At 39.0% G+C, this 25,098-nt stretch overlaps 1 protein-coding gene across 2 annotated transcripts in view; it reads left to right on the top strand.

Moving 5' to 3' along the window:
• PDZRN4 (PDZ domain containing ring finger 4) overlaps positions 1-25,098 on the top strand; it is a 386,305-nt gene that overhangs the window by 310,075 nt on the left and 51,132 nt on the right. For both annotated transcript variants that reach the window (XM_012638428.1, XM_012638427.1), the window contains 2 exons: positions 4,536-4,792; positions 7,728-7,830. In XM_012638428.1, coding sequence (XP_012493882.1) covers positions 4,536-4,792; positions 7,728-7,830 — 360 coding nt within the window. The remainder of the gene's footprint in view (positions 1-4,535; positions 4,793-7,727; positions 7,831-25,098) is intronic.

Raw genomic sequence — 25,098 nt, 5'->3', positions numbered from 1 at the left:
AATTCATAAGTGCAAGGGTGAGGGGAAGACCTCAGAAAATAGTGTCCTATGGTTAATTTTTCTTTTATTTTCCTATTGTATACTCACTTGTTAGTTCATCTGACTATATATCTTACAGCTTTTTCAAGTTTCACATCATTAAGACCACTCTTTTCACTTTTTTCCAATTCCCACATTAGTTTGTGTGAAGACAACCACATGTCACTATTTATCCTAGAATTTCCATCATCGGCATCTTCCTTTCCTTTTTTCTGAGGTCTCCAATTCTCATAACCTCTTTTTGTATAATGTGTCTGCTTTCTCATTTATCTCAAATCAGGTGGCTTAATCACCATTTCAGAGTCCAGTCTTCCCACTCTGGGACTGCTAGCCTCTTATTAAATATCAATCACATGAATCTTTTCTGTTGTTATCTAGTTAATTCAATGCAACAGAACCAAATCAGTTTGGGCCACAGTTATCAAAATGCCAGATGTAATAGCAATAGATGGAATTACTTCATATGCTACTCGTATTTGTTATGACGCCCTACCCTCTCACTCATTCCATTTAACAACCCCTTTAAAAAAAGTCTCTTTCCCTATAGCATGTTTCAATCAATCTGCCATCCTTCTTGAAATCCTTCTGCATGTAAGCTTCAAACTCGAACCCCATAACCCATGAGTATTTTTTTTAATCTTCCAACTACCTTGCATCTCCTCCCCTCAGTTTTGCCTCCAACCCTCTTTATCCACTTTTTCTCTCCTGAAAATCAAATTCCCTGTACTCCTCTAGCAAAAAGCTTCCCACCTTTTACTGGGCACCAAAACAGGTTGGATCTACACCCTTGACTACCTATTTAAAGTGGGACACCTTTCATAGAGGGCTTTTCTATCTTCAGTCTTATCTCATAAAACAAATAAAACTTATATGTCACCCATACAAAACCAAATTTAAGACAGAGAAGAAATTGTCAGAGGGAGGGAGTAAGGAAAGAGGAGGAGGGAGGGAAAGAATACAGTGCTAAAGAAATAGAATAATAAGGATATGGCAACATGAAATACCAAATACCTTGTTGTTGCTTTAGGAACTAACCACTTGAAAAAATGAAATTTTGCTATTATTTGTTAACTTAATACAAAATATTCCTGTAGGATTAACTTTAGGTATTCTTCCAGTGTTACTCTTCTCTCTAGCTGTAACTGATGATAACTGAGCAAAGCAACTGCCAGAAAATCCCAATTAAGCTATCCTTTTTTTTTTCTTGTGAAAGGCATAATTTATAAAATGGTGACCTTTTGGTTAGCTAACAGTCTGTTGATGAACTTCAAGCGAAGTGAGGAAAAAACACAGTGTTTAGTATCATCAATGCTTACATTTTCTAAGGGATCATGTGGAACCACAGAGCCTTTAAAGGTCATAGACTTCTTACTTTGAGAGATATTAAATAGCTTAAGAAAATAGAGGTCAGCAGCATGATAACCGGAAGAAAAGAGCATTCCCCAATAGAGAAGTAAGATCTCTGAGATTACATTGACTGTCCTTTTTAAAGATTGTATTTGATTGTCCTTAGAGCAAAGAATGAAATTTGCATATAAATGCCATGGTTGTAAATGAATGAATGTACAGGTCAAGAATCAACAGCTATTGATCTTGCTGTATGAACTCTAATATTGTCTGCATATACTAAGTATTACAATAAGAACTAATGATTTCCCAGCCTAAAACACTTTTCAGTAATTTTTATGTTTCTGCATAAATTTTTATACTAGTCTGGATTTTGCAAAAATAATCTTACTGAGCGTATAGGAACACAAAATATATAATCATTATCAGTAGGAAACTCACTTTAAAAAAATTATCCTTGCTCTGAAGATCACTAAAATGAAAAAGCATACTGAATACCAAGGCTAGATTAACACATAGGAAAGGGACCCAGCCACCTTGGGAAAAACATAGATTAATGGCATTTGTCTGTCTACTACATATTGACACACTTTATGGATTAGTAGGAGTTAACAGGGCCAGGCGCGGCGGCTCATGCCTGTAATCCTAGCACTCTGGGAGGCCGAGGTGGGTGGATCGTTTGAGCTCAGGAGTTCGAGACCAGCCTGAGCAAGAGCGAGACCCTATCTCTACTAAAAACAGAAAGAAATTAGCTGGACAACTAAAAATATCTAGAAAAAAATTAGCCAGGCATAGTTGCACATGCCTGTAGTCCCAGTTACTCGGGAGGCTGAGGCACAAGGATCGCTTGAGCCCAGGAGTTTGAGGGTGCTGTGAGGTAGGCTGACGCCACGGCACTCTAGCCCAGGCAACAGAGCTAGACTCTGTCTCAAAAAAAAAAAAAAAAGAGGAGTTAATGTGTAACTGGAAGAAACCTTGGTGACAAATTTTTCCCTTTACCTTCAGATATGGCTTAAGGTTACTTCAGAAAGGGCACCGTCTTATTACATTCTGCCACTATTAGGGGTTACTCTTGATGCAAGGCTTATAGGAAAAGGTAATATGTTGACATAGTTCCAGTGGATGTTAAATAGTTGATAATCGGTTGTGATAAAAGGATAATTCCCAAAGAGCCAGCTTACCTACCACTTGATCATCTTCCGTAGTCTGGAATTTACAAATAATGACCACAGTATGAAACATAGGGGATGATACCATTCAGCATGAGGGGCTAGATCTTAGGTGGTGCTTTTCCATTCTGGGATTTCTTTTATCTGTTGACTACATATCCTCAGGGGAGACAGTGGTAGCCCGGGCCCAAGCACCTGTCACTGGCAGAAGTTCAAGGAATGAATGACTATGTCCATAGGTGTCCCATGTCCACATACTCCCATATGCCCTAAGCCAAACATTCCAAGGTGTGTCACTGAAAATTCACTGATAATTTTTCAAGTTTAGTCCATGGAGAGAAGATTTAGAGAGTGAATACACAGATTAGTGAGTGTGTGCACACTGGTAAGTACCTAGTCAAATCTCCAACTGGGGTTTCTTACTAGTGATCCAAGAACTGAACTGGGACATATTCTGCTAGTGAAGAAACTTAATTGCTCATTTGTTGAAGGCACATTAACTCTTTCAGGGTCCATTGAGTAAATTAGCTCCTCCAGGTCATTAAGCCTGTCTGTACATGACATGATGATTTCTACCTGGCATTGTATCATTTACCCCAGATTGCCCCACACTTGCTGCGAGCACACACATATTCCTTGTCTACTCAGGGAGAGAGAATGTGCTCATTTGAATGTCAGCAATTGTTCTACAACTGCAACTCAGTGACTTCCTTTGCTTCTTTTTAGGCACTCAGGGATCTCTAAGGGTTTGCTGGTGCATAACAGTTATCAGTGCCTCACCAACAGGCGGGCGGTTTAAGTTAGCTGTCTAGAAATGGCATAATTTCAGGGATATTGGGCACAGTATTGCACCACCAAATATCTCTTCATATTTGCAAAACCCAGCATATTAATTCATTTGGGGTAGGAGTCATGAAGCTGTTTCAGGATTCTAGAGTTCTTCACTTAAACACAAATTCCACTAAGAGGCTATGTTATCAGGACTCATTTTAAGAGAGTAAATTGACAACTATTTGAGAATGGACTGTATTGACCCCGAGAGGGTGTTAGGGAAAGTACGCAGGTGTTTTGGGTGCCAGAAAGGTTGGGGAACATTCCTGGCCCTTAGTAGACAGACATGGAGAGTCCCACGAATAATTTTTTTCTCCAAAATGCCAGTGGTTCTGCCTCTGCTGAGAAGCAATGACTGAGGACAAAGAAAAACTTCATCTCTTTCTCTGTATGTCCAGGGCTGCCTTGGAGAATCACAAATTGATATAAATTAAAACAGATGAAGATCCAAAGGGACATAGTATACTCATTCAGAGGTACTTTAGATCAGTGCTTCCTTCATGTGCATATAAATCAGCTGGACCCTTGTTGAACTGCCAATTCTGATTCAATAGGTCTAGGGTAGGGCCAGGGATTCTGCATTTCTGATACTCTCTTAGGTGATGCTGATGCTGCTGGTCTTCGGACCACACTTTGAATAGTGAGGATTTAGGATAAAATGTACGTGAGCAATAACACGATCTTGAGTAAAAAGATGACAGACATGAAGGAAATTTGACAAAATCCTAAAAATTAATTTTAGGCAAATAAGACTGATTAAATATTGAAAATCTCACCAAGAGATTAAGTGATCATTAAAAAAAAAAGCAAGATATACTTAATATTTCTACCCATTTGAAGATTTTGGTGAACATTTTCTGAAGCTGATATGTTATTTACATTTTTAAATCTTTACTAATAATTCTGATGTTTTATTAGTTAATCAACTCCAGATACTTCATAAAGATACAAAAGTCATTGTTTTTCTAATCTTCTGCACGTCCTCATGTTGGTAAAGCGTTCAGTAAATGTCAATGTCTAATTAAATATTCCTTTACAAAATTCATATCAGGGCTGGTTGAAACCTTCCCTCCTCACCTTTTATTAATGTATCATGACAGCCTCTCTGTTCTTTGCTCTGATATGAGCTATGTCTTTATATCTTTGTAGGTCAATGGGAAGGATCTTTCAAAGGCGACCCATGAAGAGGCAGTGGAAGCTTTTCGAAATGCCAAGGAGCCCATTGTGGTGCAGGTGTTAAGGCGAACACCTCTCAGTAGACCAGCCTATGGCACGGTCCCAGAAGTGCAGCTCATGAATGCCAGCACTCAGACAGACATCACCTTCGAACACATCATGGCCCTGGCCAAGCTTCGGCCACCTACCCCTCCAGTGCCAGACATCTGTCCATTTCTGCTCTCAGACAGGTATTTTTCTGTCATTGCTCCCAAAGCCTTGTTTGTTTCCATTTGTCATTTAAAGTAAATGTTGGAAAGAATCAGTCATTCTAGCAGGTTGGCAATTACAGAGACAAGCTCCTAGCTCTGTTTGGAACATGTCTTCACTGTGTCTACGTCCAGTTAGTTCTCAGCTATTCCTGCTAGCTCCCCTCCCTGGCCCACATGGTTCCTTCCACTCTGCAATCATACTTGCTGAGGTGCAATGACAGATTATGGCTCTGTTTAGTTCATCTTCATATGTCCAGCCATCACAAGCCTCATGCTACTCACGAGCACTGGTCAGGGAAATAGCTTTTCTCACCAAAGCTGCCAAAAACCTTATTAAGACTCACGTGGAACTGGCATGTTGGCACTATATTCTCTGTGGGTCACCTCACTCTCCCTCTCTCTCTCTCTCTCTCTTGCTTTTCTCCTCTTTAAAGCTAGGAAATTAATTTAATTAAAGTGCAATTCTCCAAAGAAAGTAATTACCCAATACACTGAGATGTAAACAAAGGGTCCTGGCTGTCAGAGAGTAAGTATAGTGCTATGAAATAAGGAGAAATTCAAAGGAATATTTCCTCCTGATTTTTACCTAATTTAAAGGCAATTAGATTTTTTAAAAATAATCCTACTTGTACAGTTTTGGAAGTATTTTTTGCCCTGTTCATTGTGTTCTGTGAGCTTTTAAGTAAATTTTCAAACATTATTGAGAGTTTGATTTATAAGAGCAATAGTCCCTTTAAACTGCATTTTCACCACCTCCTCTAATCCATTCTCTACTTTGTAAAACACACGTGATCCATGCCATTTCCCTGCCCCTTAGTGGCTCCTGTCAGCCTGTTTCAGTTGTTCACAGGTGTATATCAGAATCACCTGGAAACTTTGAGAAGCAATATCAATGCCTGAATCCCATCTCAAGCCAATTAAATAAGAATTTTTAGAGTAGGACCCAGGCATCAGAATTTTTCAAAAGCCCCCTAGGCAATTGTAATGTGCAGCCAGGTCTTGGAAACCACTCCTAAAGACTTCAAGTTCCAGGAGGACAGGGGCTCTGTTTGCCCTGTGGATTCCTCTATTCATTCATCCATTACCTATTAAATAGACCGCTGTGTAAGGAACAAACTAGATAAGGTAGCCATCCAATAAATATTGTCTTGAGTGAATAACAATAGCTTTTATTAGCTAACTTGACACGTTTTGGGTACTATTGTAAGTATTTGCATTTATTGACTCGTGTGGTCCCCACAATAGCCTTATGAGGGAGTGCATTATATTATCACTCTCCCTATGTCACAGATGAGGAAATGATACAAAGTAACTTGGCCACAGTCACATAGCAAGAAAGGGGCAGGGACAGGCTTCTAGAGCTAAGAAGTTTGACTCTCGTACCCAGTCCCTTAACCAGTGTGCTGTACTGCTCTTCCTAAGGCCTGCAGACTTTAGCTTAGAGATAACCTTTTCTAGCAAACTTCCTAAGGCCACGGTGACTACCATGTGCTGCCACAGCTTCTATGTTTTCTCCTTAATTATTGAATTGTATTAAAATTCCCACTTTTCTGCTTCCCTCAGTTAATAGGGCAAGAATTGGATTTTGTGTACCAACATATTTCTAGCTCTTGGCATAGGTCCTAGCATCTGGTAGGCATTCAATAAATGTTTGTTGAATGAATAAGATGTTCCTCATGGCAGGGCTCCCTTCCAACAACTGACAGACAAGGGAAACACATCAGATGCCCAAATAGCAAACTTCAACATTCCACCAGCCCCTACAGGCTGTGCAGAGCCAGTCCAGATTTAAGCAAGATGTTGCCTGCAATGTTTTTGCTATCTTGGCCCACGCTAGTTAACCTACCCTATGTGAAGCTGACCGTCATAGACAGTAGTGGGAAAAGGCTGGTAGAGTGTTTATATTGACCATAGTATGAGGTTATCAGGATGAGAAAGGGACTAATTTATACACTAACTCCAATTTTCCATAATGTCCACACTGGCAGGGCTTAGAGATTTCACCTGCAACCAACTTGTTTAATTGCATCGAGGCTTTTACACTGACTTTTAGAAATAGAAAAGGCCTTATGCCTTTTGCTGTTAAACTATGCTTAGCCTTCATATGGTATAATGTATAGTCTCTATCGAAACATATAATAATTCGAAGAACACTTTTATAAGTTATTTAAAATATTTCCTGAAAGTTAAAAGATATATAAAAGCCATGTGCACTGCCCAGGGTCCCCTCCTTACCTTTACTTCATCTGCTCTCTCTGTCGTCAGGAATTTTCTACAGGTATTGTGACACTCTGTGGCCTACAGAAGTCCCAAGAGAGTTATCACCATGAACGCTCTTTGTGATGTGTGCCTGTGCCCTTGATCAAGGAGGGAAAGTGTGGGTTGTGAGGCAGAATGGGGAATAAGGGTCTTTAGGAATAGGGGCAATTTGAGTACATTTTAGAGTCTGAAGAATATGTGCTTCTGCAAATGGCTTTTAAAAACCAGTTTGGGGATGTGGATTATGAAATTGGTAGTGCTTTGTTACAAAATACCCTGCTTTGGGCAGACTGCAATCTCAAATGCCACACACCCACGCATGGAGCTAGTCACATTTGGGAGACTGGAAACAGACCAGAAAGTATCCGTAATGCACCAAGGACTGTCGAAGACTTCGCATGAGTCTCTCCACAGGATGCTACTCTGACCATGGGCCCCTACCCTCAGTGTTCTCTCAGAAATAGCAAATGATGGACTCCATGTAGGGAGAGAAAGAACAACAATTGCTCTATCTGAGCTGTAGTTTGTTTAAAGTCTAGATCACTACATGTCTTATGCCAAAGCAGAGAAAACTAAAGCAAAATTCTAGAATCAGTTTTAATCTTGATAACAGCCCTTTTGATCCATTCCTATCATATTGCTACATTCCCCATAGCTGCCATTCTCTTCATCCGATGGAGCATGAATTTTATGAGGACAATGAGTATATTTCCAGCTTGCCTGCTGATGCAGACAGAACAGAGGACTTTGAATATGAGGTAAGATCATTTTCACACCACTTCACATTTCTTCATGAAGTTACAGTTGAGGGGTTTTGCATAACAAAGAAATTAATTTATTGCTGTGAGAAATTTCTTATCTATTATATATCTAGGGTAAGATCTTTCAAATCTTATTTGTTTTAGCTATGTGGCTCTAGTATTTTCAGCATATTGGAAAATATTTTTATAGTATAAGCTTCAAAATCATTTGCTCACATTTTTGTTGCTTTTTATCAATGATATTACAGCTGCTACATTTTTTTCTCTCTTTTTTTATAACCTAAGTGGATTTGTAATAGAATATGGAAAGGAAATTATATTTAAAAGCAAGACTGTGTTTACTAGTTTCATTCATTGTATAGTGTTCCAAATTTAATTGATAAACTAAATTTTATTATATGAGTTATATTCTGCTTCACAAATTCAGTATTCTCTTTGGGACGCAGGTATGGATTCTAAAGAGCAGTTTCACAGACTTTCTAGAAATAATGATGGCCTCATGCCCTTCGTTGTTAAACTCTGTTTAGCCTCCACGTGGTGTAACATTAGAGTATCTGTCCTGTGATACATAACAATTCAAAAAGTCCATCTATTAATTATTTAAAAGCTTTCACAAAAGTTAAAGAATTTATCCTATATTTCCTCTGCTTCTGCAGTCTATAAATCTTTGAAAGGTTTCCCACTCCTCTGACATTTGGAAATGAAATAGATTGAGGAAGTAAAGAAGCTTTGGTAAACAGGCAGAGAACCCATGATTATCTGCCCTTTTAATGCTTCAGATGATGTCATACAAGTTCAGCAAAGTGTTCTTTTCTACTTACAACCAGGAAATCCTGAAGTCTCTTCCCTTAGGAGGATCTGAAATCAAATAAGGCTGATTCAGTGAAGCTCACCTAAAGCAAATAGACGTTTATTTGAAATCTTCCGCCCACAAAAGTCATTGCTGGGGATTACAGAAATCATTATTTCTTTGCAGCCAGAATGCCAGAATGGCAAAGGATATGAAATAACACCTAGTAACTGAGTAGATGGTTTTGTCGTTGTTGTTGTTCATGTTAATTTTTTATCTCCTCCTCTCCGTTAAGTTGATTGAAAAGTTGTATTCTATAAATCCATGCAAGGACTGGCATGCACTGCAATATCCATTAAGTTCTATCTATTCATGCAAAATAAATTACAAAATTGAGTCACTTATCCAAACAATTCAAGATTAAACGGTCTTTCTTTCAGTTAATGAATACTTTGGGTTTGGGGACTAGAATTATCTAGATCACTTCAGCTTTTCATTTAGTGCCTTAAAGCTGTATTAAAATGAGTCGGTGTGCTGGGTAAGGGTATTGGAGGAACACTTGTTTAAGCTAGGCAGGTTAACAGTAAAAATCCTTTTAATTAATTAGCATGTCATTGCAATATTACAGTACAGACAAATTTCTTTACATTTCTATGGGGCTTACTGTAGCTGAACCACGTCTTCTTTTTTGACCGCTATTGGTCTCTAGTAGAAGCCGCATCAGGATGAGGACAGTGGTGAATGCTCAGACAAGCTCTCTGTAGCCTGTAATCTCGACTAATCACAGCATCATAGTCATTAATTTGTGTCAGCTGTAATTCTGTTGCCAAAGGCCCCTTTCTGAGTGATTGAAATAAAGAGTGTTCCTGTGAAATTTAAATAAGAAGGGAGTTGCCATGACAGTCTTCAATCATGAGAAAGGATGCATTTGAGAACAACATGCATGGTGAAGGGGCGCGGTAGAGGCGTGGGGGAATACTTAAGGAAAAGTTACCAAATTTAAGAAAGAACAATGCTTGTGCCCAGTACATCTCAGTCCAATACAGTTACGTGATATACACGTGGAGTGGCACACACCATCCCTCATGGCTGCATCAGATGAGATTGTAAAATCTAGCCAGTGTGCTGCTGTCACCAGAGCTTATGGTGGACACCACATTCAGTGGGGAGATTTAGAAATGCTAATCTTGTCTTTATGTTCTGCACCTTTACTATTGCACCTAGAAACAGACTGATCTAGGGCTTCTAGACCAGCCAAGATAACCCCACATCCTCTAGGAGCTTCACCATAATAACCCTGTAGCTCTGGGAATGGGATGTGCAAGCATCTTCAGGAAGGACCAGTTTTGTGCCACTTAGAGAATATTACAGGAAACTAAGGTCTAATGGCCAAAGAGAGGGCTTCAGCTTAGAAAGAGATACTTATTCCTCCGCAACCTAAACATGAACACACATCACCCAGGCTATCAAGGAAATAGAAGACTCCTTTTACATCTGCTTTCATTCCTTTGCACCATAAGTATTTAATAAGTACTTAAAATGTACCAGGCACTTATCTAAGTACAGGGTTATGAAGTGCCTGCCCTAGTGGAGCTTAACTTGTAAGGGAGGGAGGTGGAGGATAAACAAACCAGTAAAGACATATTCTATTTGATGGTGGTAAGTGCTAATGGAGAACAGGAGGAGTGGCATTGGGGCAGGATGTTGCTGTCTTATACAGGGTGGGCAGGGAAGTCTTCTCTCCTAAAGGACCTAAGAAAGGTGAGAGATCTAGCCACATGAAAGGAGCTTTTCAGAAAGAAGGGACGTACAAAGGGCCTGAGGCAGGAGCCTGTTGGTGTGCTCCGGGGACAGCAAAGAGGCCAGTGTGCTCCTGTAGCAGGGGCCAGGGGTGAGTGGGAGGAGGTGATGTTGGAGTGAGGAGGGCACGTCTTCAGGAGCCTTTGGCTCTGACTATGTGATGAAAAGTTGCTGGAGCAGAGGAGAGTCATGCTCTGACTCTGTAACAGAATCACTTGGGCTTCTGGGCAGAGACTGACAGAGGGAAGCAAAGTTACAGCAGGGCAGGCAGCTGAGAGGGACAGGGGGATTGGACCTGGACAGTGATGGCAGACAGGGTGAGACATAGTCTGGAGGGACGGCATCCACTCCAGCGCAGAGGGCTGCTCCTAAATATCCACAGCTTTAATATAGCTTGTGCTATGGCAATTTTCTTCTGACTTCTTAAAAGCAAAATATCATGGATTAGAGTGAAGCACAGCTTCTGGCATCCACTGGAACAAGAATAATAAATCTACACTTTAAAAGACAGAACTTACAGTGTGCAGATGGCATTTCTGAACTTGCTAAAATGTAAACTATGCAACTATTTAGGGGCCTTTTTAAAGACTTACTTACTATTGATTCAGTGAACCAAAGCTGATCTGTCTATCTTGTGAATACATATTTAGGGACTTCTGACACATGGATTATTAACCCAATAGACCAAAATAGATCTGATTATCTTGTAAATACATATTTAGGGACTTTTTAACATGCAGATTATTGCATTGATAAACCATTACAGCTCCCTTCAGAGCCATGATGGACAGCAAATGCTTCTTAGGAGATATTATAGTCAATGTGTCAATGTTATGGTGACTCTGGTGTGTTAGGGACCTCTATGAAATTTTAATGACACCCATATCTCACCATGACCTATCATCACTTTTCCTAAGAAAAATATTTGACCGGGTTTAAAATTTCCCCACAGTGCTTCAAAAAAGTCTCAGAGGACCCGTCTACATTAAAAGACTCACAGCTTGAAATTTGTTCTCTTTAAAAAATGATGGCACTTGTTCTCTAATTAAAAATGATAAATGAGTTTAATTTTGTTTTTGAGGAAAAAAATAAAAGTGTAAAAATTTAAACAATGCACCCATCATAAGAGTCAGGGTGCTCCATGCCATTTGGAATTTCACTAAAGATTAAGCTTCTCCTCTTCTTTATTTTCAATTTTGTTCATTTTTTTTTCCTAGAGCCAGCTAAAGGTTGAAATAAATCATAAATAGCCCTTAGCAAGTCAGAGGCAGACCTCAAACCCAGCCTCTACCAGAAATAATTTAAAGGGAAAGGCTTCGAGAAACATAGAACTCTTTTGCCCAACTCCTAATAAAGATATGTTTGCTACCGCCTGAGTGCAAGGAAGATGTTGAATTTTCTGCAGCCTTTGCCATTAACTCTTGAAAGTCACTGCTGACATAGGAGACAAAAACAAATAAGTGCAAAATTTTGATGGTATAAAACATCAGGTTAGCCAAGACAAACAAATAACTTAAGCAACATTTCTGTGCCTGTAGATTTTCATCACTTAGAAATGCTACTTGAAATCATTTTTACTTTTCCCCCTAAGATCAGGCTGAAGAAACCTATACAAAAGCCTGAATTAAGTACCCTTTATGTATTCGATGTTGTAAAAGGTAAGCAAAAAAAAAAAAAAATTAGAAGTATGTGAAGAGATATTAAAGGTGGAAAGGAGAGAGCAAATATGTGTCAGAGTTCTATGTACATGTTAACTGAAAACCAAACTTGGGCCAGTGTCTATAAACAGGAGTGAGCATTTAGCATGTTAATTAGCTTCCTCTTGGCAACCCTTATGCAAAGCATCAGTAAACCCTGTGCTGTGCCTGCGGGAGAAGTGTCATTTTGCAAAAAGTATTTCCTGGAGCTGGCTCCCTCCCAATATGTGTAAAATATTTGTGAAAATTTAAGTGTATGTAATTTCTCTTTTACATAAAGAAAAGAGAGTCATGAATCAAGGAGATTTTCGTTCAAAAATTAACAAGATGAGGGTACTTATTAACTAGATTCCAGTTATATTTTTTTTAGGAACTTCATGATTTGTGAAGTCAACTTTGAGAAAAATCTTTCTAGTATGTATATGTAGAGCTACATGGATCTTTCTACTAGACCCTTGTTTATGGTTACTTCTCATTGCCTGCTTCGTCGTGGGTGCCCAGTCAATATTTAATGAAGGAATAAATGCGGGTTCCCACGGCTGTCTGTGTGGGCCCACAGTGTGCCAGGGCATGTGCTGGGCTCTCCTGGTGATGTGAAGATAATTAGAAGTGGTCACTTCTGTTAAGAAAGATAATCTATTTAGAAGAAAATGGTAAGTCCCTAAATAACTATAACCTGGGGCATGCTCTAAAGGACAGAAAATATTTACAGAATGTGATATGGGGGTTCAGTGGTGGGAAAGATGGCATCACACAACAGGTGGGCATCCTGGAATGCCTCTGAAGGAGTGATGCTTGCAGCTCTCTTTGAACAATAGCAGAGATTGCCAGAAAAGCGTCTAGAGGCAGAGAGGCCAATGAGCAAAAGCACAAAGGGAGAAAAGCACACATCTGAGGATCGTGCTGGGGAGTTTGATCCCAAGATGCCTGGAGAGGTAGGGTGGTGACAGAAAACAAAGCACCTGCAATGCCAGGCAGAGGATTTTACAGTTAATTCAAGGAACAGATCATACAAGGAGATAAATAGGGAGTGATCCAATGGGAGGTACACTTGAGGAGGTTTGGTCTGGCAGTGGTGAATAGGATGGCCTGCAGAGACGAGGGACTGGACACAGGAGACCAAAAACTAGCCTAAAACTAGCCTCGACACAGAGCAACGCTAGAAACAAAGAAGAGGCAGTGGTGATACAAAGGAGAAATGTGCCACAGAGAGTCTGGAAATGCAAGCCCCGACATAAGACAGCTGACTGGTTTGGCGTCCATGTTTAAGATTTTAATCTGATACATTTGAGAAAATGGTGATGTCATTAACAGCACCTCAGTGAACCAGCTCCAGACTGACAGAATACCATCTTGTCTTTAATGTTCAAGTAATAAAAATATTTTCACACTTCATCTAGATCAGTTTTCAATTCAGTAAATTTCCCAAAGGAAGGACACTTATGAAGGTGATTTTTTTTAAATGGATGATTTTATGACCCCAGGAGTAAGTGGTATAAAATTATTTTAGATATTTCATTAATAATTCTAAAATGTAACTAATAAGCGGAAAAAAAGAACTGGTGAAAGACAAAGAAAGCATCCAGTGAGTTAAAAAATTCTGAATAGTCTAGCCTTTCACACACTTATACACTATTTCCTCTTTTCTCTGCAAACCACCACAACACACGGATAATATTTAGTCTCTTTATCAAATATGTTCACATCCAAACGTGTTCCTTCCATCATTGGTTTTCAAACTTTTTGATAGGTTCATCTCTCTGAATTTCAGAGATCATCAGAGTCAATTGGCTAGTGGGGGTGCTCAGTTCCCCATCTGTTGTAGGGGTTCACACCTATGCTGAATGATCCCTTGGTGAAGAAGTTATAAAGTGGGTACAAGGGTAGACTAGTGAACACGTCAAATTTATATCAAGTATGAGATTCAATGATTTTATGCAATGATGACCAGTAGAGATAAATTTTCATGGAGACCATAAACTTTCCTAGCTCATCACTTATTTCTCCTTGTTCTTCATCATTTTGGCCTTTTCCTTAGAAGTGTTTAACTAAAACAAAAACGGCATTAAGATTAAAACCCATGACTCAACGAACAAATGCCTGCTGGAAAGAGAGGGGGCATTTATTGTAACCACATAGTGGTCTCAGGTTCTTCTCCAATCCCCTTGCACAGAAAGGAGGCAAGGGACTAAACTCCTCATAAGCTAGTCTGTGCCGTGGGACACAGTGGGCCCTTGGCAGCATTTCTGTGCATGATGAATGAATAAATTATTGACCATTACTCTCACTGTTCTTATTTTATAAGTCTGAAAACAAGTACAGTGTGTTAAATCAGGGAAAAGGAGAAGGCAGCTGACAGGAGCATAGCAATTCAAAATAAAGTGTGAAAGTATTTTTCTCATAATATTTTAATTAATCTTGTAGTTAGAGTAAATGGATTTAGGCATATACTTGTGCCAGATTGTAAAGGAAAAAAAAATCGAGGTTTTTTTTTTTTGTTGCTATTTTAATGAGGACTATGTGTGTGTTTTACCACAAATGTGTAAACTGGTGATCCTGGTATAGACATGCTAATTTATGTAAATAAAGAATGACTGAGTTCAGTTCTGTTAGGATAACCATATATCCTGGTTTGCTCTGAAAGGTCTTGGTGTATGCCTCATGTTCCAGTGTAATTATGAATAGTACATTCATTCACTTTCAAAAATATCCTACTTGGGCAGCACATTGTGTGGTTGTCCTAGTTTTTATACTTTTTAAATCTCAATCAAGGCCAATGCTTTGTAATCACATGTTAACTAATCCTAATATTCCAAGTAGAAATGACCCAGAATTTCTTAATTTGAATATTAATGTTTATTAAATTGAATGATTTCCCTAAATTGTGAGATGCTGTTTTTTAAAAAAAATCTTCCTTAAGAAGTGACTAGAAAGAAAATGCCACAAAGTTGGGAACAGTTATCAAAGTTATTGTAATTCTTTTAGATTTCTTACTGAAAGAAATGAGATTAGTATTGCTGTTAATTTGTTCATGTAATTTCATAAAACAAACATGGAGCAAATCTGTCTTTCACCTCAGTGATTATAACAACACTAAACCTTATTTCATAAGAAAACAATGAAAAGCAAATTGAACTTTCCAAGTTGGTTATTAAACAAGGTAACCATGGACACATTTATTTTACTAGGAATCTAGATATAAAATGAAGATTCTTTACACTACATATATGAATTTTATGAAAATGTCGACATTCAATTTTTGTTTGAAGATACTTATGATACACATTCAGAGGATTTCCTTGCATTACTTAAAGGTGTTTGTTAAAGGTTGTGTTTAAAGTGCATATTTGCATATGAAATCATATTTTCCCAGTGACTTCGATTCTGTTTTCAAAGAAGTGTTTTTATAGTGGCAGAAAAAGGAGAGCTGTTTTTTCCAACATAAAGCAAATTGCATGTAAGGATTCCAGTGTTCCTTTCAGAGTCAATATAATAGAGTGGAAGGAAACCAAACAAAGAGTCCAGTTCCAATTCTAGCTTCATCTCTTCAATGGACCACTTAACCTCTTGAATCCCAGTATCCTCACATATGAGCTCCATAGGGACAACCAGTGCTCATTATGGAGTGATTGGTCAGCATCTAGTTCTCAGATATAGCTCACCTAAGAAAAGTGAGACAAATGCATGATCAAATCCTTAAAAATTTTTACAAATATTTTAACATCTCAAATATATCAAGTCATATTTTTGGGTTTTCATAGAAAGAGCACACACGGTCATGTAACTTCACCTTAGTCTGTGTCTAGTACCATATTGTACCAACGGGTAGCAAGTAGCACACCTTTCAATATTATCTCAGACTTTGGCTTTAGTGTTCACGTAAAACACAAATTACCAAGTTAAATCATATACATTTGCCAGTTTGAAATGGAGGATACAGCCTGTACAAACTAGAAAATAAGTTATTTTATTTAAATACAGTACATATTTGTCTTTTTAATTTGAAAAATACAGAAAATAATCCTAGTTTGAATTTTTTTTCACCATATTATATTGTCTCTGAAATGAATGAATGGAATCCTTAAAGGCAATATGTTTTATATTGGGATGACAATTCTCCTTCTTCTCCTTAAGGGCATAAGCTATTGGTAATGCTCTGGTTTGTGGTTACATGTTGAGTTTACCAGTATTCACCATGTATTAAGTAATTCAATCTAATATAATCAAAGACAAATAAAAAAGAACCAGTACAGACGGTATGTCATAAGCCAAGGATTATGGCAAATCTGATCTATGCATTTGAGGTCCAAGATAAAATTATTAACTATTATCATCTGCAATTGTACCACTGCAATTGTACCACATGAGATAACCACAGTTAACATTTTGTGTTTCCCTCTTTTATGTACATCGTATTTATATAAGTGCAATTTTATCATTTTGTTGGATATTTACATTTTTTCCAGTTTTGTAAACTATCAAGAGCTATAGTGAACTGCTTTATACATGGGTCTTTATCTACATTTCAGAATTATCTCCATAAGAAACATTTTCCAAAGTAAAATTGTTGTGTCAATGCATATGAATAGTTTTCAGTTTCCTTTTTTTCCTTGTTGTTGAGACAGAGTCTTACTCTGGTCGCCCGGGGTAGAGTGCAGTGGTATCATCATAGCTTATTGCAGCCTCCAACTCCTGAGCAAAAGTGATCCTCTTGCCTCAGCCTTGAGAGTAGCTGGGACTACAGGCATGAGCCACCATGCCCAGCTGAGTTTTTGTTGTTGTTTTTTTTTCTTTTTGGTAGAGATGGGGTCTCACTCTTGCTCAGGCTGGTTCCGAACTCCTGATCTCAAGCAGATCTCCCGCCTCCGCCTCCCAGAGTGCTAGATTTCCAGACATGAGCCACTGCACCTGGCCAGTATGAATAGCTTTTAACACTTTAGAGAAATATGTATTGACAAATTGCTTTCCAAAAAAATGTTTCATTAATTTATATTGTCACAGGCAATGTTAGTCTCACTAGTATTCAGTGGTCTTATTTCCTTTATTATCATATAATCTTTATCTAAAACATATTTTAAAAGGTACTCAGAGTAAATACCTAGTTTATGGGTATAACATAGTTCCATCAATTTAGTCAATTGGCTTAATATTATAATTAATATTTAATGTATACCTACTTCCATATCAGCTGTATATTCAAATATAGATCTGCAAGCCTAAGGTTGAACAAAAGAGATTCAAGTTTTCAAAGTTTAAAGACATGTTAAATAAAAGCAGGAATTATCTCCTAAATTAAATGTACTTCTTCCCCAAATCTGCTCTCTCTTCCAGCCCCTGGCTTGTTTAACAGCCCCATCATGTGCACAATTATAAGAGTTACCACTGAGTATTGACTGTGTTGCCAGGCTCTCAGCTAGGGGCTTTAGAGACCACCTCTAATCCTTAAAACAAACTTACTTTCTAGGTAAAGTGGCACAGACCAGAAAGCTGGAAGTAGCCCTAATTCCTTTCTGCTCCTCACCTCCAACAGCTATGAAATCCTCTCAGTTCAGCCTGGTGCAGCATTACTGGCTAGCCCTCCCCGCCATTCCTCCAGGGCACTAGCCTTCTCACTGGTCTCTGCTCTTAGTCTCTGCCACCATCCTCTTGTTCCTACTAGGAGCAAGTAAGTCCCCCCTCTGCTGAGAACTCTTCAAAGATTCTCCATTGCTTCTAACAGTGCTCCTCGCTTTTTCGTAGAGGAGTAAGGAGAAACTGGAGGTCGTAGCTCACAGAATCTGGGTAGACAGCCTGAAGCACAAATTTATGTAGATTTTGTGTTTCAGTTTTTAGAGTGATGTAAAATTTACATTTACCTCTTAGAAGATGCGTCGTGGTTTAATAAAAGTAAATTTCAAAATTTTCACCAATTCAATTTTATCTTCCCACCCCTACTTCCACGAATTGATATCAGGAAGATGCATTGTATTTAAGCTATGGCTTTGTGGACCCCCTGACATTCCAGTTTGGAAAACCCAGACCTATATAATGAAATGTAAACTCCATAACATACGAGGATCTTCCCATCTGCCTCTCTGTGCTAACCTCCCACTAATCCAATGTGCCATAGGATGCTATGCTACTGCCATACAAACTGCTTGCAATTCCCCAAGCCAGACTTTGCCTTGGTTTCCTTTCAGTTTTTGTTTTGCTTTCCCTGGAATATCCCCTTTTCTCTTCCTCTACCCTGTTGCCATCTTTTGTCTTTAGAGCCACCACTCATACTACTGACTTTGGGATGGAGGTAGAAATAAAAACACAAAGACAAAAATGGTTTTTGAACAGTTAAATATTTGAAAAACAAAAGATATTGTTACACTTATCCACTTGCAGAAGCACTGGGTCATGATTTCTGACCTCTGAACCTTCCTCCACTTGCTGTACTGTGTGATTATTTTTTGTTCTTACTTTGGGATCCCCCAAAAGTCTCTGACCTTCTTCAGCATGAGGGACCTTGCCTCATGGATCCCTCTCTTCCCAGTACCAAGCACATGATACAATGATTGAAGCAATGACTAAATCTTAAATATACTTGCAGACTAGCAAATCTAAGCTATAAATCTTTAAGGGAATTTAGATTGGAACTCTTTAGATATACTTCTCACTTTTTCAGAAAGTTGTTTTCTTTTTCAAATTAAATATGAGGGGAAATATTATATTTTTTCTAGTTTAAATTTGAAATTATGATTTTCGGTTCCTGCAAACATGCCTAAAACTATCTCACACACATACACACAGACATACACACACACACACACATACACACACACACACACACACACACACACACTCACAAAGCCTCTGACTCTGCCTCTTTATTTGCTAGTGGGATATTTAAACTGTGGTGATGGAACAAATAAATCCTTTGGCCAATTTTACACCCAGAGAAAGATGTCAACTGCAATAATGATGTTTACAAGTGAATCACTGGACAGTAATAATTTGAAATACAACAACAGAAAATCTACATCTGTAGTCATCATAAATGAAACCGATTAGGTGAGTGTGAACATGAGGCACAACATTACTAATCCCTTGGACTGAACTGTGATATGGCACTTCCATATGTCAGCAGGTTTTAAATGACCAGATTTCATTACTTAGGGCAGGACATTTAAGGTAGTATATATTTGCATTTTGTGGAAACGGAAGTTGTTATAGATGCCACTGTTTTGGAACCCAAACTTAATAATAAATTGGAGTTCTACAGCAGAAATTATTCATCAGACAAAGTTAAAATTGAACAGTCTTTAAAATACCCCTTTGCCTGTGCTTTCATTCCATTGTTCTTGCCATCGTATAGATATTCTCTTTTCATATTTCATTTCTGTTTGTTTTTCAGTAGCAAAGTGTTCGAAGTTAAATCTAGAACTCTTTTCTTTGTTCTGTAAAACACATTGAAACCATTTGCTCTTTTTGCTTTCCTGAGAAGATGAGATTTTTAAAGTCACAGATTCCTCCCAGTAGGAAGTGAAGGATTCTCTAAGAAGTATTAACCAAGGAGGAATTTACTATAGAAAGCTTGTTAGAGGAGAGAGAGAGAGAGAGAGAGATGCTTTTAAAAGGAGAACTATAAGATGAATAGAGCTGTCCTTTCAAATATAAAAGGATTATTAGTAATCAAGGCATAATAAGAGATAATAGAGTAGGATTTTAAAATAAAAAATGGATAAACACATTTGGATAAAAAACAATTAAGTGGTGTTTGGACAGAAGAGATTTAAAGAGGACTTTGATGTAGTGGAATATGAACCATAAGAAGGCTATAGAAGCACATTTGATTTACCTGACAAAGGAAATGAAATCTCAGCTAGTTAATGGCAAATGCTGGACAAGAATTTCTTCTTTCTCTTAGGAAAAGACTTTTTATGATTTTAAAAGTAATAGATGCTCATTATTGGTATTTTATTATTCAAATTTCCCTTTGGCATGCAATCGAGTATGTGTTCTTTTCTAGAGTGTATAATTGTCAAGAGTATATAATATTTCACCTTCTTTTTATAAATAGATTAAAATTAATACATCCTGTGAAGTGTGATTACCTGTGGTTTATCTTACAGGAGAGGTCTAAAACTCCTGAATAGCCACTGGAAGGATAGTGTGTTTCTAAGGGGATGTTTATGAGTAACTAGAGGATCCACTCACAGCTGTTGAGCCTCTTTACAGCCGGGAAGTTCATAATCCTTAAAGAATTTTTCCTTCCTTTGACTTGTACATGGCTATCTGCCAAATAAAGACAGTCGTGAATCCTTTTGAGCAAAAGTTGTAAATATACTGTAAGAACATGTGAGCAATGTAGCTGGGAAATTCAAAAGATACCATTAAGTGTTTTTAGTTAGGAAAGATTTAATCTCTTCCTGTCTGGTACACACAGAAATGAATAAAATCTCCTCCTCCAAATTGAAAGTGGAAGGGACTCCAAACTTCTCTTTCTCTCCTTTAGCTAACCCAGATGACCAGCAGAGTTTCCATTACTTACTTTCTTCTGTGTTAATTGGAAGGTCTAAATTTTCCAAATGATGTGCTTTGGGATTCGCCCACCTTAAAATGATCTTTAGTAATGCAGTCTCATGCAGCATAACCTACTGTAGGATGGGGAAACAAATTTACAGACCTAGAGTAATTCATATAGGTGGCAGCACCTGTGCATATTCAATTAATTTTACTATCTAACTCTCAGGAGTTATTTCTTGGGAGGAAATGCTTTACCGTCATCCCCACTGCAAAGCCAGATTAGCCGTGTTATATGTAGGTTCTATTCTTTATGTCTGCCAAAAGCAGAGAAAGCCATATGTTCTCCCAGGTGTGGAGAAATTGTTTTTAGGGTCATTTCCTGTCACTTTCCTTAATAGTCTTGAATGCAAGCATAACTATATAGTAACAAAGTATAGGCTTTTGTAATATCGTAATTAAAAGTGATCAATATCTGAATCAGATCAGTCATATGGAATAGATTCTAGATTTTCTAACACCCAAATTATTTTATTCATATTTCAACTGTTTGAAATAAATTTCTCTCATTAAGTCTTCATTAAAAATAAACTACCTGTTAATTTTGAAGACAACTTTTCAAAATTTTTATTTCCAAAAAACTAAACATCTAACTGTATCATTCTTATTAGTGGAGAAATTATATTTAGGTATATTTGGAATCAGCCTGAAGTGGGCTCAAATCAGACTCCACTGTTTAGTACCATGTGATTGCTTTGAACCTCAGGTTCCACATCTGTGAAAAGAGATAATATTAATCAGATATATGTCTTACTATTAATTGAGATAACATATGTGAACACGTAGTATAGTGGCTGGCACGTACATGGTAGGTATATATATATTTAGGTATATGCCATCATTTCATGGCCCCAAATGAAGAACAGCTTCCAGTTTTCCCACTTAGGTGAAGTGTTCCTCTCAATGTGGATGCTTATGACTGAGATGAAAAATGCTAGAGAAGATGCATAGCTATGGGTTTACTTGTGGACAATTTGAGACATGGAAACATCCAGGTAGAAATTTCTAGAAAGTAGATGGACACATAAAAGGAGAGCTGAGGATAGTGGAGCTCACTGGAGTTGGAGAGTGAAGAATGTTAGCATGTAGGTATTACAAGAGTTGGAGCCTGTGACTTCACACATTGCTCATCAAATATTTATTAAGCACCTAGATCACATTAGAGACTGTCTCAGGCACAAGGAATGCAGGGACAAACAACACAATGCTACTGCACTTCTGGAATTTATATTAAAATGGGGAAGAAGACAATAAAAATTTTCTTCAAAAAGTAAGAAAATCTCAGACGAAGGTATTAGGTGTTAGAAAGAAAATAGCGTGAAATGCCAGCATATTGCAAGTGCTGACAGAGTGGCCAAAGAAAGTCTCTCTGAAAGTTAAAAACTAAAGGACAAGAAAGAGTCACCCATGAAAAGATCTGAAGGAATAATAATAATCAACAGCAACTATCCCTTGCTCTAAAGTAGTGGTGTATACTGACTCATTTATTCATTTCAATTTTAAGCCACTTTATAGAGGTAAGATTGACAAAAAAATATGTGCATATTTAATATATGCAACTTGACGGATTTGGAGATAAGTATACACCCATGAAACCATCCCTACTGTCTGTGCCATAAACATATTCAATAAAGTTGGAGGGGAGGAGGAGCCAAGATGGTGGACAAGAAAAGCTACCAGTCAGAGTGTCTCTGCAAAAAAGACAGATTTTAGAAGAAAGTGAAAAAAATAAACTAGCAAAAAAACATAGATAGGGTGAGAGTCGGAAGGAAGGGTGCCTGAAACTACAGGAGACTCCACGGGAAGACGTTGCGGAGGAGAACTGGAAGGAGAAAAGTCCCTGAGAGAGTTGGAGACCAGCGACAAGGGTAGGTGGAGCAGATAACTTTCCCCTCCCTTGCATCACAGACTGCTGGTGGGCTCCTGAGTGATTGGAGAGACCTGCCGACACCTGCCCAAAGACAGCTGCCGCCAGTGAGCGGTGGCCTCTTGCGCACACGGCACAAAGCTCCCAGCTCCCTCAGGGCACCTCCTCGCATACACACCCGAGCCTATTGGCAGATGACATATTGCTCCATTCTCTCCTTCCCCTTCCCTACCCGTGGGTGCCCAGAGAGACAATTTAGCCATCACATGAAGGCATCTCCAAGGAACAGGACATTTCCTTTTGGGGCCCTACAGCAGAGTGAGGGCTACTCAGACTGCAAGCTCCCTACCCACCAACCCTCCCAGGTGCTGCTTACCTGGGGATTCCAGGAGAGTGGGGCAAATCCCAAAGTGGAGTGAAATAGATCCAGCTTGAGCGCCCTGTAGGTGATTCAAGACCAGCACCCCTCCCCCTGGCAGGGTCAGGGATTGATCTCCAGGGCCCAGGGGACAGGCCTGCAGACCAGACCCCATACACCCAGATGAGAATCGCACTGCCCTGGGGCACAGAAGGGAGATCTTTGAAAGAGCCTACTGAAGAGTGTGTGCCTTCAGGGACAGATTAGCATGCCTAAGCAGCAACCTTCCTCCAAAAAGAGGGCTATGTACCCAGCTCAGGCTGCAATCCTGGGTAGGGAACCTCCCAGCCCATGTCACAACCAGGGAAGATCCATCAGCCTGAGGTCCTACTTGCTGGCAGAGGCCTGGGAGAGGCCACGGAAAGGGAGAGGGTGGAGAGGAGCGAGATCTGCTCCAGAGTGCGGGTCTCGGACAGCCCCACCTCCCAAGCCCAGACTTTCAGCTGAGTGGAGCCATTTCAGCCCCTCCCAGCAGCTTTTCACAGAAGCAAAGAACAGACCTTTGACCCCTGCTAACAGCAGCTGTGGAGCCTGAGGGCAGGCTTACCCAACCCAGCCCCACCCAGACTCACTCCCGGACCTGCCCCCACTGAGGTGGAGAATAAGGGCACACCTGGAAATCCCAGGGCCCCACCCACCACCCGAGGCACAAGAGGGCATCTTTAGAGGAACAAGAGCTGGCTACAGGACCCAAAAACAGCACTGTAGCTCTCTCCTCCCAGCAAGTGCCACCTACTGACAGAGAGGTCATCCTGCACACCCTTTTACTGCATCTACTGATTCATCATAAAGGGTGTGGTCGAATCTCACCCACAAACACCACCTACTGGCTCAGAGACTAAACAGGACATGTCATTATACAAACAAAAATCTAAAGGCAATAAGGAACAACTGATCCAGATGGGAAGGAACCAGCAAAAGAACTCTGGAAGTATGAAAAATCAAACCAAAAGCACACCCCCAAAGAGGAACAACAGCTCCCTAGCAATTGACATTAACCAAACTCAGAACACTAAAATGACAGAAGAATTTCAAACATAGATTGTAAGAAAACTGAATGATATGCAAGAAAAAATGGATGACCAACACAAAGAAACTATAAAAAAAATCCAGGACTTGGAAGAAAAATTCACTAAAGAAATTGAAATATTAAAGAAAAATCAAACCGATCTCCTGGAAATGAAGGACTTATTCAGAGAACTACAAAACACAGTGGAAAGCCTCAGGAACAGGGTAGATCAAACAGAAGAAAGAATCTCAGAGATTGAAGACAACTCCTTCCAGTTAAATAAGTGAGTCACAGAGATCAAGCAGAAAATTAAGAAAAAAGAAATCAGCCTTCAAGAAATGTGGAATTATGTGAAAAAACCAAACCTGAGGTTGACAGGGGTTCCGGAAGGTGAAGAAGAAAACACTCAAGGGCTGGATAAGCTATTTGGAGAATTAATAGAGGAGAATTTTCCAGGCCATGCTAAAAATCTAGATATACAGGTACAAGAAGCTCAATGGACCCCAGGGAGATTCTATGTAAATAGGAAGACACCACATTCTGCAGTCATCAGATTGACCAAAATATCCACTAAAGAGGCCTTCTATGAGATGTAAGGAGAAAGAAACAAGTAACATACAAAGGAAAGCCCATTAGAATAACTCTAGATTGTTCAATTGAAACCCTACAAGCAAGAAGAGACTGGGGCCCCATTCTCACTCTTCTGAAACAGAATAATGCCCAGCCTAGAATCTTGTACCCTGCAAAACTAAGTTTCACATATGAAGGAGAAATAGAGACATTCTCAGATAAGCAAAGATTAAGGGAATTCACCCAGACAAGATCAGCTTTTCAAGAAGTACTTAAAACAGAATTACACAAGGATCGGCAAAATAAACACTCATGAATGTAAAACCACTCAATAGTTAAAGATCAAAGGCTAGATTCCACAATGGCTGAAAAGAGAAAACAAAGCAACATAATGCAACCCAACAGAATGAAGAGTAATTCACCCCACTTATCAGTTCTCTCAATAAATGTGAATGGCTTCAACTTCCCTCTCAAGAGACATAGGCTGGCAGAATGGATAAAAAAAGACAAGCCAAGCATCTGCTGTCTCCAGGAAACATCTAACCTGCATCTTGCATCTAACCT

The sequence above is a fragment of the Propithecus coquereli genome, unplaced genomic scaffold (assembly GCF_000956105.1).
Source record: "Propithecus coquereli isolate 6110/MARCELLA unplaced genomic scaffold, Pcoq_1.0 Scaffold13, whole genome shotgun sequence".
NCBI lineage: Eukaryota > Metazoa > Chordata > Mammalia > Primates > Indriidae > Propithecus > Propithecus coquereli.
This window is presented reverse-complemented; position numbering and strand designations above follow the sequence as displayed.